At 37.4% G+C, this 16,689-nt stretch overlaps 2 protein-coding genes across 5 annotated transcripts in view; one reads left to right on the forward strand and one right to left on the reverse strand.

Annotated features, from left to right (window-relative positions):
- Positions 1 to 3,690, forward strand: part of fbxo7 (F-box protein 7) — an 8,199-nt gene extending 4,509 nt beyond the window's left edge. For all 3 annotated transcript variants that reach the window (XM_079623944.1, XM_079623946.1, XM_079623945.1), the window contains exons 6-10: positions 71 to 154; positions 1,067 to 1,162; positions 2,115 to 2,291; positions 2,392 to 2,438; positions 3,330 to 3,690. In XM_079623944.1, coding sequence (XP_079480070.1) covers positions 71 to 154; positions 1,067 to 1,162; positions 2,115 to 2,291; positions 2,392 to 2,438; positions 3,330 to 3,629 — 704 coding nt within the window. In that variant the 3' untranslated portion in view covers positions 3,630 to 3,690. The remainder of the gene's footprint in view (positions 1 to 70; positions 155 to 1,066; positions 1,163 to 2,114; positions 2,292 to 2,391; positions 2,439 to 3,329) is intronic.
- An 823-nt stretch (positions 3,691 to 4,513) lies between these two features.
- Positions 4,514 to 12,279, reverse strand: echdc3 (enoyl CoA hydratase domain containing 3). 2 transcript variants are annotated; one of them, XM_079623948.1, is made up of 6 exons: positions 12,264 to 12,279; positions 10,458 to 10,597; positions 9,453 to 9,574; positions 8,619 to 8,716; positions 7,744 to 7,944; positions 4,514 to 4,875 (listed from the first exon to the last, which is right to left on the reverse strand). In XM_079623948.1, the coding sequence occupies exons 2-6, from the start codon at positions 10,586 to 10,588 to the stop codon at positions 4,543 to 4,545; spliced, it is 885 nt and encodes a 294-aa protein (XP_079480074.1). In that variant the 5' UTR covers positions 10,589 to 10,597; positions 12,264 to 12,279; the 3' UTR covers positions 4,514 to 4,542. The 2 variants fall into 2 exon arrangements, with proteins under 2 accessions (XP_079480074.1, XP_079480073.1); XM_079623947.1 differs by having other exon boundaries at positions 12,180 to 12,266.
- Between the last annotated feature and the right edge of the window lie 4,410 nt (positions 12,280 to 16,689).

Here is a 16,689-nt window from a genome sequence, read left to right on the forward strand (position 1 = left end):
CACACAGCACATTTCTTTATTAAGTCAGCACTGTCTTCTCTCGGTTGAGTATTGATGTGTTGTGAAACAGCTGTTCTTAAGACGGACAAGACTACGGAGAACTCCCGCAAGCTGGCGCTGAAGCCAGATGCTTATCTGACGGCTGATTGGGCAGGTACGTTTTATATTGCATTTAATATTATTGATTGATTCAATTACCTGGATTGATAACTACCGGTACAGAAGCTGATCCTTAAAGTCGTGATGAATCCTCCATATTGTGACGAGGAATAAAAATGTAACGGAATAAAACATACGGGGCGGGGCTTGGTTGCTGATTGGACGTTAAGATGTGGGTGTGGCCTTCAAAAGTGTATGCAGATGAGCTTGAGTTGGCGAGTTAGTTTCTCTAAATGACAGGAGAAGGTTTATTTATTTTTTGTGGGGATGCACAGATATGAAAATTTAGGATGATACCGATAACCGATAATTCTTTATATTTGAAAGCCGATAATCGATATGTTGGCGGATAAATCTAAATCCAAATTTTTATATAATTTTTGGGAGCCTGATACAAAAACAAAAGCCATGTCCCAAGCACACAATTATAATGATCTTCTCATTATAATTATATTTAGATCATATGACAGGCTTGCGCTGCACATGTTGCACTTCACTGTATTTTCCTTTTTGATTTCAATCATATTTCAAGCAATTCAAAACCATCATGTTGAACAGTCTCAGCTGAAGGAAATAATTATTTATCAGCTTTAATATATCGTCCAGATTTTCTTATCCGATAACATTAAGCCAATGCCGATATATCATGGATCCCTAATATTTTGTCAACATTGGACAAAGACATTTTGATTAAACATTAGAAGCTCAAAAGTGTGTTTAAGGAGAAAATACACAGACTTATGCATTTACACATGGTTTGTCTTAAAGCATATATTAAAAACACCACATGGACACATAAACAACATTAAACGCTTGATTTTAACCACATGAGGAGTTTAAAGTGATCTTCTATGGTAATTGACTTGATGCTTTTATATTTAACCTGAAGTTGTCTCTTCCCGCACAGGTGGCAGCGCAGGCGTCGTCTACAGAGACTTAAGAAAACTGTCTCGTCTCTTTAAAGATCAGCTGGTGTATCCGCTCATGGCCGCCGCCAGACAGGGTGATTATTCCTCTTCACACTGGTAACAGAGTGTTTTATTGCAGTGTGTAGTGCTGGGCGCTATACCGGTTCATAGAGAATACCTGTGTGTATTTTTGTTTGAATTTTTTATATACCGAAATACCGGTGTATGTCGCTTTAACAATGACACTGGTGATGTGTGTGTTACTGAGCGTGACGGTGAAGATGGATCGGTTGAACTATAATTAATAACTGTGAAATTATATTACAGTGTTTCCCATACATTAGTTCACAATATCAACACAGGCTTTTGGAAAATCTGTTTGTGGTTGGCATTGACATCGCTGAATAAACACGAGAATCGCAAGTTTCAAAGTTAAAACGCGGCGCGGGTGTTTTTATATGAATGTATCTGAAGTGAACTGACGAAAAGTTTCGATGTTATTTCAATTGAATCTTTCTTTATCCTTCCTGATAAAGCAGCGTTTATGAGCCGTTACCGGGGAAACCGCTTTGTGTTCAGTCGTTACCGGGGAAACCGATTTGTGTTCAGTCCTTACCGGGGAAACCGCTTTGTGTTCAGTCGTTACCGGGGAAACCGCTTTGTGTTCAGTCGTTACCGGGGAAACCGCTTTGTGTTCAGTCGTTACTGGGGAAACCGCTTTGTGTTCAGTCGTTACCGGGGAAACCGCTGTTTCTGGCGCTCTACAGCGCCTCCTGCTGTACACAGCCTTGCAAACCTGTACTAATCATACTAGTGTGGACTTTTTTCTACAATATTCACTCACGACAGTAAAAAAGGGACTTCTGAGTCAATCTACTGCAGTATTTGCTCTCTCAATCAGTGGAAAATGTGGTTAACACCCCCAAAAAATACTATCATATATGGTTAAACCGGTATAATAATAAAAAATACCTTGATATGGATGGTCGTGTGTGTGTGTGTGTGTGTGTGTGTGTGTGTGTGTGTGTGTGTGTGTGTGTGTTGCAGCGCTGGGTCTGCCGGCTCTGTTCGGTCTGGCTGTTCTTCCTCCTGAGCTGCTGTTGCGTGTGTTACGGCTCCTGGACGTCGTCTCTCTCGTCTCGCTGTCCACTGTGTGCCGAGACCTGAACGTCGCTACCCAAGATCCTTCACTCTGGAGACACCTGCTGCACAGAGACTTTAGGGGTATATCTATCTATCTCTATCTAACCAGACACACACAGTCACATTAAACACACACAGACAGGCGAAGTGTGACTGACACGAGTGTTGTCTGGTTTTGCAGTGAGTTTATCTGCAGGAAATCAACACCGAGACACCGACTGGAGAGAGGTGAGCACAACATCTGTCAATCATATTTAGAAACCATCTCTTTGGTTAACATTGGCACTCAATCATTAAAAAAAAACAGACATTACTTATGATCATGTTCTGCAATATTATAATCAAAACACAATTAACCACATTAATGTCAATGTAATATTCAATTTAGCAATTTATTTATTTTTGAATATGGTTATAAAAGGATTAAGCGCTTTTTAATGTTGCTTTTAGCACACAATCTGAATTATTATATTTTTTATTCATTTTAAAATAAATAATATTAATGACGCATTTATAAGACTTCGATTTTATAATGTAACAATGTAACAATTAATAAAAACCAAATTGAAACTGATAATAAAAGGATTATTATTATTTTAATATGCTTATGAAAGGCATAATTTTTAATATCTATTTCTTTTTGAGTTGGCACCCAATCTGAATTATTATAATTTTTTCTTTTTTCATTTAAAAATAAAAAATCATATTGATATAAGACTTTTATAAAAAACTAATTGAAATGGATAATACAGAAATAATGATTAAATTGTAACTTTTTTTATATACAATTATAAAATATGAATGAATGCATTTTCAATGTATCTGCTAACTCGAGTCACCAAACGATCTAAACTGAATATTATATTTTTATATTATATATTTTAATTTGATTACCGTTTTAAATGCTATTCTAAACTCTTACCTCTGCTTTTATAGAACTGAATTCAGTCAATATTGAGTTGACTTGAGATGATAATAACACTATTGTGATTCATAATTGATGAGCTTTACATAATTGAGCTGAATAATTGACACTCTTTAGAGAATGTCTCATATCTGATGAAGTTTGAAACAATCTGTATTGTATAAAGCTGACTTGAGTTTTGGTTTCGCCCTCAGCTTTACAAAAAGAAGTATAAACAGAAGAAAGACACTCACAGATGCCGCTTTTATCCACCCCACGTTCCTCCGCTTTTCCCTCTTTCCCCGTTCCCGTCCCCCCCGCTCCCGCTCCCGCTCTACCCTCCCGGCATCATCGGAGGAGAATACGACCAATCACCTGTTCTCCTGCCCCGCCCACGCTTCGACCCCATTGGCCCACTCCCGGGTCACCTCCCCGGAACGAGCGTTCCCATTGGCCGACGGAATCTGCGTCCGGGAGGGAGTCGGCCAGCGGACGTCAGGAGAGGTTTCATTTGAGCTCCTAAAGACTTACTCTTCCAAAACAAGTAGAGGATGAAATTATTTTGAGGATTTTTTTTGTGTGTGTGTGTTGTCCTTCATTAATTAATTAAAGCATTCCTGGGACGTTCCGACCAGCAAACGCATTTCAAGCGGTGGTTCATTATGATTTAAAACTGTAGTTAGTGTGTAATGTTGTGTTTGATCATAAACAACGTCTGCAAAGTTACAACGCTCAACGTTCAAAGCAAAGGAAGATTTGATTTTAAAGAAATAGTTTTTTAAGAACTACAACAAACGGCTGGTAGGAACTACACGAGCTTCCTCCCGGGTTAGTGACATCACCAACCCTAGAATTTACATAAACCCCGCCCCCAGAACACGATTTATAGATTATTATGACAGAATATGCTAATCAATGACTAGAATCTACATAAATTCACCAACTAACCATTCAGAAATGTCCATGTCCTGTTCTTCTCGAGTCTCTCCATCATTGTCTGACTCCGGTTTGAACATAAAAGGCTAAAAGTTTTAGAAATGTTCAGTGTGTGTGTGAGGTAATTACATAACCTGTTGTAGCTCCGCCCTTTGTGCCGGGAGCAGCAGTTCATTTGCATTTAAAGGGACAGACACAAAACTGTGTGTTTGTTCTCACCCTCAAAAAGTGACAATTTTAACATGCGATATAAAAATATCTGTGGGGTATTTTGAGCTGAAACTTCACACACACACTCACTTATGTGTATGTGAAGAATTGCAAATATTCATACTTATTTTACAATGTGTGAAAAGGGCGCCCCTTTAAAAAATAGGAATAATTCACCCAAAAATGAACTATTCCCTTTATTAAGACATTACAGTGGAAGAAGCAAAGTGTGTGTGAGTCACATAAACGTTCAATAAAAAGTTGTGTGTTGTGTTTGTGGAGTCACATGTGTGCTTCCTCGTCGGTGTGGCTCCACACAGGCCTGCGCTTCTCCAGGAACGCCCTGACGCCCTCCTGCCCGTCCCGCAGCGCCAGGTTCTCCACCATGGCAGCGGAAGCACGCGCGTACGCCTCGTCCCGGCCCTCGGCCATCTGTGTGTGAAACACACTCTTCCCGAGAGCCACCACGGGCCGGCTGCACTCACACACACGCCGGGCGATGGCCAGCGTCGCCTCCTCCAACTGCTCCTCACACACCACTTTACTGAGCAGCCCGTGGAGAAGAGCGTCCTGAGCCGAGATGGGCCGTCCCGTCAGCAGCATCTCCATGACCAGCTGGAGACCGGAGCACAGCGTCAGTCTTCATCTTTCTTTCATTACCAGAAATATTAATATTGCAACTTGTGTTTTAAAAAACAATTATCAAATCATATATTACCCGAAATATTAATATTGCAACTTGTGTTTTAAAAAACAATTATCAAATCATACTTTCTTTTTTACATTACTCTAAATATTAATATTGCAACTTGTGTTTAAAAAAAAAATCAAATCATATATTACCCAAAATATTAATATTGCAACTTGTTTTAAAAAACAATTATCAAATCATACTTTCATTCATTACTCTAAATATTAATATTGCAACTTGTGTTTTAAAAAACGTATCAAATCATACTTTCTTTCATTCATTACTCTAAATATTAATATTGCAACTTGTGTTTTAAAAAACAATTATCAAATCATACTTTCTTTTTTTCATTTATTACCCGAAATATTAATATTGCAACTTTGTTTTAAAAAACACTTATCAAATCATACTTTCTTTCATTCATTACTCTAAATATTAATATTGCCACTTGTGTTTTAAAAAACAATGATCAAAGTTTACAGTAAAATTGTAAATTATAACAGTAATTTATATACACTTTTTTATAATTGGTTAAAATAATATTCTAATAATTATTGTTGTCGTTGTATGGTTTGATAACAGTATTATCAATTATCTTTTTTTATAATTGATTAAAATAATAATTATATTTGTAAAAAATTATTTGATATTATAATTATCAAATATAATTTAACTAATTCAAAACTGTAATATTTCAGTCTTCTTGTTTATAATTAGTTAATAATAACAATAAGTTATTATATGGTTTGCTAATATTTGTTTTATTTTACAATAAATTTGTAATTTACAACAGTAATATAAAAGTTAAAATAGAGTTAAAAAATGCTAATAATAATAAATCATATGATTTGATTATTGATAATATTATAATTATCAAAAAATAAATTACTAAATCAAAAATTAAAATTTACTAAATAATATGTTTCAGTCTTTTATAATTAGTTTAAAAAATATATATATTATTGCCTATTCATTATTATTACTTATATTAGTGCTGTCAAATCGATCAATTGCATCGATCATAAGTATAAATATTTAATGTGTGTGTGTATAAACTTTTATGTTGGATGCGATTAATCGATTTGACAGCACTAATATTAATGTGTCCTTAAACTATTATTTCTTTAGAATATGATGTTCTTTAGGCCCACTTAAAGTGTCAGTGAAGGCTTTTTGACGACCCTCGTGTAATTACAGTTTTTTTCAGTCGCTAACAAGCGTTTGTCCGGCCAGTTGTCACATTTTCAAAACTCTAAACACAATTAGCACAGCATCGGTCTTTTGTGGCCATACCATTCACACATTTCATGTCGTTTTCACACAATATGCAGTCAGTGAACACATTTCCACAATGCTTACATTTTCTTAACAGACAAGCTATACCTCCCAACAAAACTATGGATTGTTTTTGTAGTATTTACGAATGTTAACACACAACATCCCACAATAGCAAAAACAATATTCCAAACCTTAGATACAGTATAAAAACCTCTGCTTCTGCAATGATCAGTTCAAAAACAATATATCTCAGATGATAACAAACAAACAATTGAATATCTCAGCTGATAACAAACAAACAATTGAATAATTGACACAGAGCTGATTTATGTTGGGTAAATTGGGCCAATCACAGCTGATTCCAGACTGGCTTAGTCTGGTTTAGACTGGCTAAGAGTGGCAGGGTTTTTTTTTTCTATTACATTGACACTAATTCAGTAAAAGGAGGAGAAGAGCAGGCCCAGTGAGAGATGCAGTGAGCCAGTGGACCCTATAATGTCGAGCGCATCCTTGCCTTTCTCAATGATCTCCACCAGCGCCTGGTTCCAGAGCAGCGCCTGGTTCTCATGAAAACATGAGGACCTTTGTAATTACCTGGGACAATGTGGCTTTCCATCATTCTCAAGCAATAACAACATGGTTTGAAGTCCACCCAAGACTGGTAAGTCTCTTCCTTCCACCCTATTCACCTTTCCTCAACCCCAGAGGAGTTCGTTTCTGCATGGAGGTGGACGGTTTATGACCATCAGCCACATGACCAGATGTCCCCCCTTGAAGCCATGGATGCTGGTGCAGGGACATCACAGTTCATGATTGCATCGCCTTGGATAATATCAGATGTGATGTTGATGAAAACATGTGGCCTAACCCTGAAGATCGCAGAGATTAGATACAGTAATTTTGTGCTTTTTTTAGTACAAAAAAAAAAAAGTACTAAAAAAGTTGTTGTTTTTTTTTGTTCAGAATGCTCTTGTGTGTTTCATGGATATTTTGTTCACTGTAAGCACTACTGTAAAACTTTTTCTGTTCTATCATACCGTGTTTCTACTGTACCTCCTGTAGTAAACAGTAAAGGATTTGCTTTTACTGGAATGCTTTTGAATGTGAACATTACTACATGTGGACAGACAGTTCCCAACCAAGAAACATAAAAGTCTATGCAGTTTTTGTAATGTCAACAATATTCAGTATTTTGAAACCTGGTGTACTTTGTTTGACTGCATGTAACTTGTGAAGTGAAAACAAGTGTTATTCTTTGACAGAATAATTTCATTTTGAGAAAGATGTGTTCTATTTTGAAATGAAGAGTTAGTATATATTTAACAAAATGTGTTTTTGAGAAGAAAATTATCCATTTGGCCAATTGTGTTTTGTAGGTGTGAGTCTGTGTTAAGAGTTTAGAAAAATTATCTGAAGTATGGGTAAGCGCTTGTTAGCGATTGAAAAAAACTGTAATCGGCTCAATCTGGCCCCCCCTGGAGAGTGAATCTGGCGCCCCCTGGAGAGTGAATCACCTTCCTGGGCATGGCTCTGCCGATGGCCACCGCCGGCGTGGAGCAGAACAGCCCGACGCTCACGCCAGGAGTGGCGAAGGTGGACGTATCCGTCGCGACAGCAATATCACAGCTCGCAACTAACTGGCAACCCGCCGCCGTGGCAACACCGTTCACCATAGCGATGACCGGCACCGGGAGATCCTGAATCAGGGTCATGACCTTTGAGAGAGGTAGAGGTGTTCAACTGCACTGACCATAGACTGTAAAACAAGATGGACGACGCCCTTCACTCTCGTCCATTGGTGAAAGTGAAGCCGCCAGAGTCCTAACATGGCGCTGATTTGGGACCGGCGTCTGCGCAGTAATGAGTGTGTGTGTGGAGCCGATATATCAAGGTCCCGCACACACACTCTCGCAGAAACGGTTCATACAAAATTTACAGTGTGAAATAAACAGTTATGGACATGTAGAAATTAAAGCTGAAGCTCCAATGAAATCTCCTCCCGAAAATCCCCCCAAAAAGTCCGTTGGTGCCTCAGTGACTTCGCTTAGAGAAGCTGTCAATCACAGCTGTCAATCACAGCTGTCAATCACAGCTGTCAATCACAGCTGTCAATCATGACGTCACATTCTCGTTTTTATAGCATCAAATAACTAAGACCAAAAAAAAAAACGAACAAAAAATCAGCGTCATAAAAACTACCTAAAAGTTTTCACACGGGCTGCGGTGTTCATTTTGCGCAAAAGATTGCATTTTTATTTAATTTTTATTTAATATATATTGTATTTAACACAATATATAAATATGTCTTCGTAAATATTCATAAATATGTTGTTTCAAGGATTTTCCAAGTCAAATTCGAGTACTTTAAGCGCCTTGTACGACCTCTGACCTCTGAGCAGGTCTGGAACACCCTGATGTGATGCTCGCGACCCCGGGCAGAGGTCAACTCCTGAAGGTCATGACCTGAGGAGAACACAGGACCCCGCGCTGCAGAGAGAGACAGAGTTAGAGTGTGTGTGTGTGTGTGTGTGTGTGTGGACGGCTGATATGATGATGACGCGCAGGTCTTGTGTGTGAATGAATGAGTGTGTGTGTGTGTGTGTGTTGCCTGATATGATGGCGCAGCTCTGATGTGTGTGTGAATGAGTGTGTGTGTGTGTGTGTGTGTGTGTGTGTGTGTGTGTGTGTGTGTGTGTGTGTGTGTGTGTTGCCTGATATGATGATGACGCGCAGGTCTGGTGTGTGTGTGTGTGTGTGTGTGTGTGTGTGTGTTGCCTGATATGATGATGACGCGCAGGTCTGGTGTGTGTGTGTGTGTGTGTATGTGTGTGTGTGTGTTGCCTGATATGATGATGACGCGCAGGTCTGGTGTGTGTGTGTGTGTGTGTGTGTATGTGTGTGTGTGTGTTGCCTGATATGATGATGACGCGCAGGTCAGGTGTGTGTGTGTGTGTGTGTGTGTGTGTGTGTGTGTGAGATGCCTGATATGATGATGACGCGCAGGTCAGGTGTGTGTGTGTGTGTGTGTGTGTGTGTGTGTGTGTGAGATGCCTGATATGATGATGACGCGCAGGTCAGGTGTGTGTGTGTGTGTGTGTGTGTGTGTGTGTGTGTGTGTGTGTGAGATGCCTGATATGATGATGACGCGCAGGTCAGGTGTGTGTGTGTGTGTGTGTGTGTGTGTGTGTGTGTGTGTGTGTGTGTGTGTGTGTGTGTGAGATGCCTGATATGATGATGACGCGCAGGTCAGGTGTGTGTGAGTCTGTCAGGAGGTTTTCTCTCAGAGACTCCAGCATGGACAAAGAGAGAGCGTTCCTCTTCCTGGGGTTGTTCAGAATAATCCTCCTGAAATCAACACACACACACACACACACGTCAGATCTGATGCTTCATTCTAAACCACTGATTCCTGACTCGTAGCGGTGTAACGATACCCTCATATCACGATTCTGAAATGACAATACAATATTATTTTGAAAGGATTATTTTAAATGTATGGAATGATTCTCAAGTTTCTTGTGAGCAATATTTACCGGATGAAATATAATATACAGTGCTCAGCTTTAGTTAAAAAATGCATATTCACCCCAATAACAAACACACAAAATCACACAATATTCAAGCCTAGTAAGCATGGACTAATTGATTGTAAGTAAAGTTGCACAAGGAAAACATCTGACAAAACTTTATTAGTTTTAATAATAGCCATCAATATAGTTATTAATACAATGACATTTAGACAATTTAAGGGACGAAATGCTTCTAAAGTGACTGTTTTTAACGCAATTTTGCTTTATGCCATTAATATCGATAGGTGTATTTCGTTTATTTTGGGCCTGTCGTTCACAACTGGGGAATATTGGCACATTTATTAATGATAATATCCAGCCAAATGTAACCATAACTCGTAATTTAGGACACTATTTCTACTGCTTCACCAACTACTTAAAAAAAAAAAGAATTTGTACACCATTTCATCTTCAGTAAATAAGAAAGCAAGTAGAACGACTTACATTTGCAGTGCCTGTGATCTCTAGTCTAATTTATGTAAAATATATATATATATTATTTTAATTTCCCTCATTTTTTCTTCTGTCGTTAGCAATTATAACTATTTTCCTCTGTGTATTCGGTTGACAATCGGTGTATTATAAACATGTAAACTTTTTTAGCATTAACAAATGAACATCGAGCGATGCGGGTCAAAGGTCACGCCAGAAGTTCGCACCTGATTCCATCCTGCTGATTTGTCAAGGTCAGAGAGGAAGAACCGGCGCTCGTCTTCCTCGTCCAGATCCTCCACAACTCCCCGCTGGACTTCAGAAGGTTTGACGCTTTGTAAAACCCGCTTACAATCATATTTAATCACTGCAGAGAAAGTAAATAATCACGGGGTAGTGAAGACAGTGACAACACCGGAAGTGCATCTCAGCTGCTCCAAAATAAAGGTCTTTTTATTTATTTATTTTTTTACATTGAACATTTGCAAACAAATACATCGTGGATTAAAGTGCATATTTTGTAGTATTCAACACAAAATAACTTCAAATAACATCAAACATACTGTTGTGACCGTGCGGCGTTTCGCGCGCTTATATTTATTCTGTTATTAAAGCGTCAACGGAGCTTTAAATATAAATCTTTTTAAATTGTGTTCACTAATGGAATGTAGCTGCGTTGTTATAAATCTGGACCATCCGCCTTAATAATTATATATATAAAATAAAAATTTAATTAAAGGTTTTCCTCTAGAGTTACTGCTGTAGAAAATTTTTGAAATGGTGTAATTCACAGAATTCACCACAGGAGGGCGTTTTCATTTAACATTTAAACGTATGTACAATTATACTACTAAATACATAAAAGGGGTTTTATATGGTAACTAACAATTTATTTAATATAAAATCAATGCAAAATAATTTAATGCTAAGTTTTCCTCTGACTTGAGTTATGGTTATAACGAGAAATCATAGGTATGTGATTAACAGGAGTGTAATTCACAGAATTCACCACAGGAGGGCGTTCTAATCAAGGTATTGGACTTTTTAAAATTATTATTAATTTGTTCGGGAGGCAGTTCAATACACAGAGAATTATACAATCCATGTTTCATAATTTTCCCTTAGTTTATACATCCAGCAATATATTTCGTCTTAAAACGACATGTTTTCCAGATGTTTTCAATTATTTATCAAATGATTTTAATCAGCAGTGTAATTCACATAATTCACCACAGGAGGGCGTTCAGACGCGAATCTTTAAATGTATATTACAGATATAACAATATATTTGTAGAACATTGACTATATGTTCTTAGATCGCAATTGTACTTATTGGGAATCCGTAGTTAGGACAAAACCTGTTCAGTGGTGGTTGGTCTGAAGAACTACATGTGATTAATATATCCAGTTCTCTAGTAAAGAATTAACGTTATACAAAACGGAGTTATGTGTCCATCATTCAACAATATTTCTACTAACAAAAGAGAACTTTTCCAGATGTTTTATTCTCTCACGCGGTAATTAATATTTTATTGAATAATACGAAATCAATGTAAAGTAATTTAGTGCAAAGTTTTCCTCTGGCGCTCTGAATACGTTGCAGAAGTGTAATTCACACAATTCACCACAGGAGGGCGATTAAACTCCAATTTAAAAAGTATATCGCAGATGTAAAATGTATTTATTGGAAATAATAAGGGTAATTTGCCAGATGTTTTACTGCTTCACATGGCAACGAACAATTTATTAAATATTAAAAAATATTTTAATTCTAAGTTTTCCTCTGACTGCATTTACAGCTGTAGAAATAAGTTGCAGCGGTGTAATTCACATTTTTCACCACAGGAGGGCGACTGGCTAAGTTTGTCTTGTTTTAAAGCTGCAGTTCGTAACTTTTTGTGTTTAAAATGTACAAATATTATATAATGAGCGAGTACATAATGAATCACCTTTCCAAATCGTGTTTTTGTCTTATCCTGAATCACTATTGTATACTGGTTCGGGTCGTGTACCACTGCGGAGTATCACCGTACCTGCGCGACTCGTTCATCATAAACAGAGAGAAGTAGTTCCGGTTAGAATGTTCTTCCGCAGTTCTGTTTATTAACCACTAGAGCGCCAAAAAAAGTATGGACAGCTTTTAGACTATAATAAATGTAATGACTAGTCTGGTTTATCACCAATAATGTAATAAATAAATCTGAATCGATGTAAAATAATCGCATGCATGGTTTTCCTCTCGCTGGAGTTTATAAGCTCTATAAATAAAGTTACAGCAGAGTAATTCACACAGTTCACCACAGGAGGGCGTTTAAACGCGAATTTTAAAAGTACATTACAGATGTAAATACATTACTACTTCATAAAACGGGCAATTTATTAGATTTAAAAAAAAAAATTGTCCATGGTAATGAACAATTAGTTAAATATGAAATCAATTCAAAATAATTTAATGCACGGTTTCCTTCTGACTTATAATTAACAGCCTTGTTATTCACCACAGGAGGGCGTCATTTGACTTGCTTTATTAAAATTATAATATTTATTTATTTCTACAGAGTATTAGATGAAACACAACAGTACACAGAGGATAACACACTCCATACAAGGACTTGTTTCATAACTTTATTCATCTAACAAAATATTTCTGAATAAGACAATTTGTCACATGTTTTGTTGCCACACTCACACTATATATATATACTTTCGGGGATCGTGACGCATTCGGTGATGTGTGTGTGATACTGTATTTGAACTCTAATAAACACAAATGGTGGTCAGACTCACAGACGGATTTGTACGCTAGTGGTTGATTGATGCTTAACCCTGATTGGTTAGAGTCATGATGATGATTGGCTGCAGCTTTCTTTCATTGTTTATCAATAAACTAACTGTCTTACATTAATGATTCCTGTTCATTAAACCAAAAATATGAATCCACTGAACATGTGCTTCCAGTTCCTCAACCCTGAACCACAGTTTCTCATTTAAAAATGTGAAATCCAATTTGCACTGATTTCAGAGTAATCATTAAACTGGCCAAACCTCACTTCATATAGGAGTATTTATAATGTCCTCAAGCATCAGTAGCCGCGTTTCCATAACCCTTGAAATTGTGAATTGAAAATACGGCGCATGGAAACATACATTTCGCAAAAATTCATGCCTGGTTTTTCAGGCAATTCGAAAAAGAAATGTTTCCAACAGTCACCTGACGTAGAGGACGCGGTGTTTGGACAGAAGATGAGACGGACTTCTTTATTATGTGGACAAAACCAGTGAAACTAAAGCATGTTTACCAACAAGAGAAGGATTTGAACCCGGATCTTCCCAACAGAGGAGAACACGCTCATCCCACTGAGCCACAGGAGCTTCCATACATGCAATGCTTTTTTGGGGGACATGTCTTTATTATTTGGCATTGTTTATTATTATTATTATTATTTACAATCAAGAGGGATTCGAAGCGAGGATGTCCGATTCCCTGAGCCACAGGAGCTCCACCACTTCAGCTTTTCTGTTTGTTTTAAAGGATAATTCCGGTATTTAACACCTTGAGTCTATATTGTAGTTTGTTTTGGATGAACAAGAGTGGTGGACAACATTTTTTTGACAATGGTTCCTCTCTCGAGTTTTTGACTATAAAAGAATTGGCCATGGACCCATTTAACATTGGAGTCAATGGGCATGTCCGAAAATGTCATTAAAACAGCCAATAATGTTCGTTTACAAAACTGTGCAACTCACCGAGTGATTAGTGGTGTTCGTTGATGTTCCAGAAACAAAAAGTGTTGCGAAATACAGTTTCTGTCGTGTTTTATTCGTCATTTTGTAAAATCCCATTGTTGAAAAAATAGTTCCACTATAGCAAAATAAACGGATTGGAATCATATATTGCGACGATATATTGTTTATAATCATCAACGAACACCACTAACCACTCGGTGACTTTAACAGTTTTGTAAACGAACATTATTGGCTGTTTTAATGACATTTTCGGACATGCCCATTGACTCCAATGTTAAATGGGTCCATGGCCAATTCTATTATAGTCAAAAACTCGAGAGAGGAACCATTGTCAAAAAAATGTTGTCCACCACTCTTGTTCATCCAAAACAAACTACAATATAGACTCAAGGTGTTAAATACCGGAATTATCCTTTAATTAATCAATCACACCAATAAAACTAAAGCATTTTCCACCACAAAACTCAGATTCGAACCAGTATCCTCAACACAGAGCAACTCTCAAACCACGAGCCACTGGAGCTTACACTCTTCTACTCTAACTTTTATTTGGACAAAACCAGTGAATCTAAATCACTTTTACCAGAAAGAATGGGATTTGAACCCAGATTCTCCACTGGAGCTTCTCCTCAAGCTTTTCTTTTTAGGAGGAGTTTTGTCTCAATTGATCAGTCAAACTAAAGTAGAATATAATTCACGAGATTATGCTTTGATTAGTGTATAAGTGGCGCCTTTTACACACTAATCAAAGCATAATCTCGTGAATTATATTTGGTTATTTAGATAAAATAAACTATCACAGTCTTTACACAAATATGTTAGTCATTAAATCTAAAGCTACAACATAAAACTGGCGAGATCAGTCAAAAGCCACATCAAATGTCCTTGATGAATAATTTGATATGACGCCACGAACGAAGCCTCGTTTGCTGAGATCACGTGATTTGACCAGTTTATGATGCGTTTTCATGTTTTCCCATTTCTTTATTGTGTTATAGCTGTTTATGCACGTATAAGATCTGCAAAATTAAAGCTCAGTCTGCCATACAGAGTTATTTTATCTAGAAGAGATAATCAAATAAATAAATGAAGTTGAAATCATTACCTGTCCAGGAACGACTGATAAATATATATATATAAATGTTTTAAATAATTAAAAATACAAGGACTTTTGTCATATTTTATCCATGTTTGCCAGATGTTGCTGCAGTGCCGACGGATAAAACATATAAATAAAAGATAATGATGCTGTGGCTGTATTATAATTTTTATAAATTATATAAAATTATATAAAATTATATGGGGGGGGGTGTTCGAGGTCGAGGCCAGCATTTATCCCCTATAAAGTTACCATAAACTTTACAAAACTATAAGCTTTAAAAAACAATCATCATTCCGAATGCCGAAACATGACAGCCAATACGAGTCAGAGTAACGTTAGGGCAGAAATGTTTTCAAAGTCTTTTACACCGCGAGTCTGAGAACTGGACACACTGCCGAACAAAGAACCGCACGTCGGAAAGCAAGCCTGAGGTAAGTTAGCTTACAATGTTAACTGTCCTGTCAGATACAGACAGCGATGTTGCCAATGTCATTATTTTTTATTTTGACATAGAAGTGGGCGAGATAATATCGCGAGTGGGCGCGGGCGCCGTGAGCGCTGAGCGAGCAGGAACAAGTATTCATTGCGCGGCTCGCGAGCCTCATGCGGCTCGCCAAGCTTTAATTTGTGGCTCGCAGTTGCATGGCGGTAAATAATACGGTGATATGATAATGCATTCACTATAGATATTTTATAAAAACATAACAAGTAGGGCTTTAACATAACCCGTTAAAAACTCAAAGTGTCAGCTCTATTACAAATTATTTCGATCGGATTGAAAGGGGTGGTTTATCGAGAGAACGTGAAAAAACTTGATCGATTGAAAACCGAAACTGAAAGGACGACGTATGACGCGCTGAACAAGCTGTTCTCCTGATTAATAAAGTGTCATATAAATGAATATCCTTTCATTCTATAATTCTCCTTTCACTCAGCATCTGTGAAGTGAAGCAGGACAACGGCTCACCAGTGCTTGTTTCAGATTATCATACAGACGACTGGTTTGGGGCATTTTTGGGATAAATAGTAGTAGTAAATAGTTTTTTTTCTCTGAGACCCGATGAAATACGTAGATCAGCGGCCCATTGGTTCTTTTCTTGATTGACACTGGGCTAGCCCAATCACATCTTTAATGTGAAGTATAGAAATATACTCTTTCAAGTATAGAAATTAGTACAAAACTAATTATGAAAGTTTCCTTTATTTTTCAGTGCATTTGTTTTACAATAGGCTATATGGCTATTACTATCATGGGATTAATATTATAACTATTATTGTAGTAGTAATGTAGACAGACACTGTAACTAAAAGAGTTTTGAAATTTTCTTTGTTTAATTTGCACCAGATTGATGAATTTCACATTAAAAAGCACAAAATTTTCTTACGGGGGACCATGCCCCCGAACCCCCCTAGAGTGGCAGAGGACCACTCATCACAGTGATCCAAAAATCCTGTGAGAAACACTGGTAGCCTACTACAATGCCAATGCAGATTACAAGCTGTTTTTGTTGTTGTTTCATTTTTTTTTTGGGGGGGGGGGGGGGGGGGGATATATGCCGCATCCTTCTCACCTTTTTTACCCCTGACCTGTTTTCATGCCTGATTTACAG

The sequence above is a fragment of the Phoxinus phoxinus genome (genome assembly GCF_949152265.1).
Source record: "Phoxinus phoxinus genome assembly, chromosome: 9".
Classification (NCBI taxonomy): Eukaryota; Metazoa; Chordata; class Actinopteri; order Cypriniformes; family Leuciscidae; genus Phoxinus; species Phoxinus phoxinus.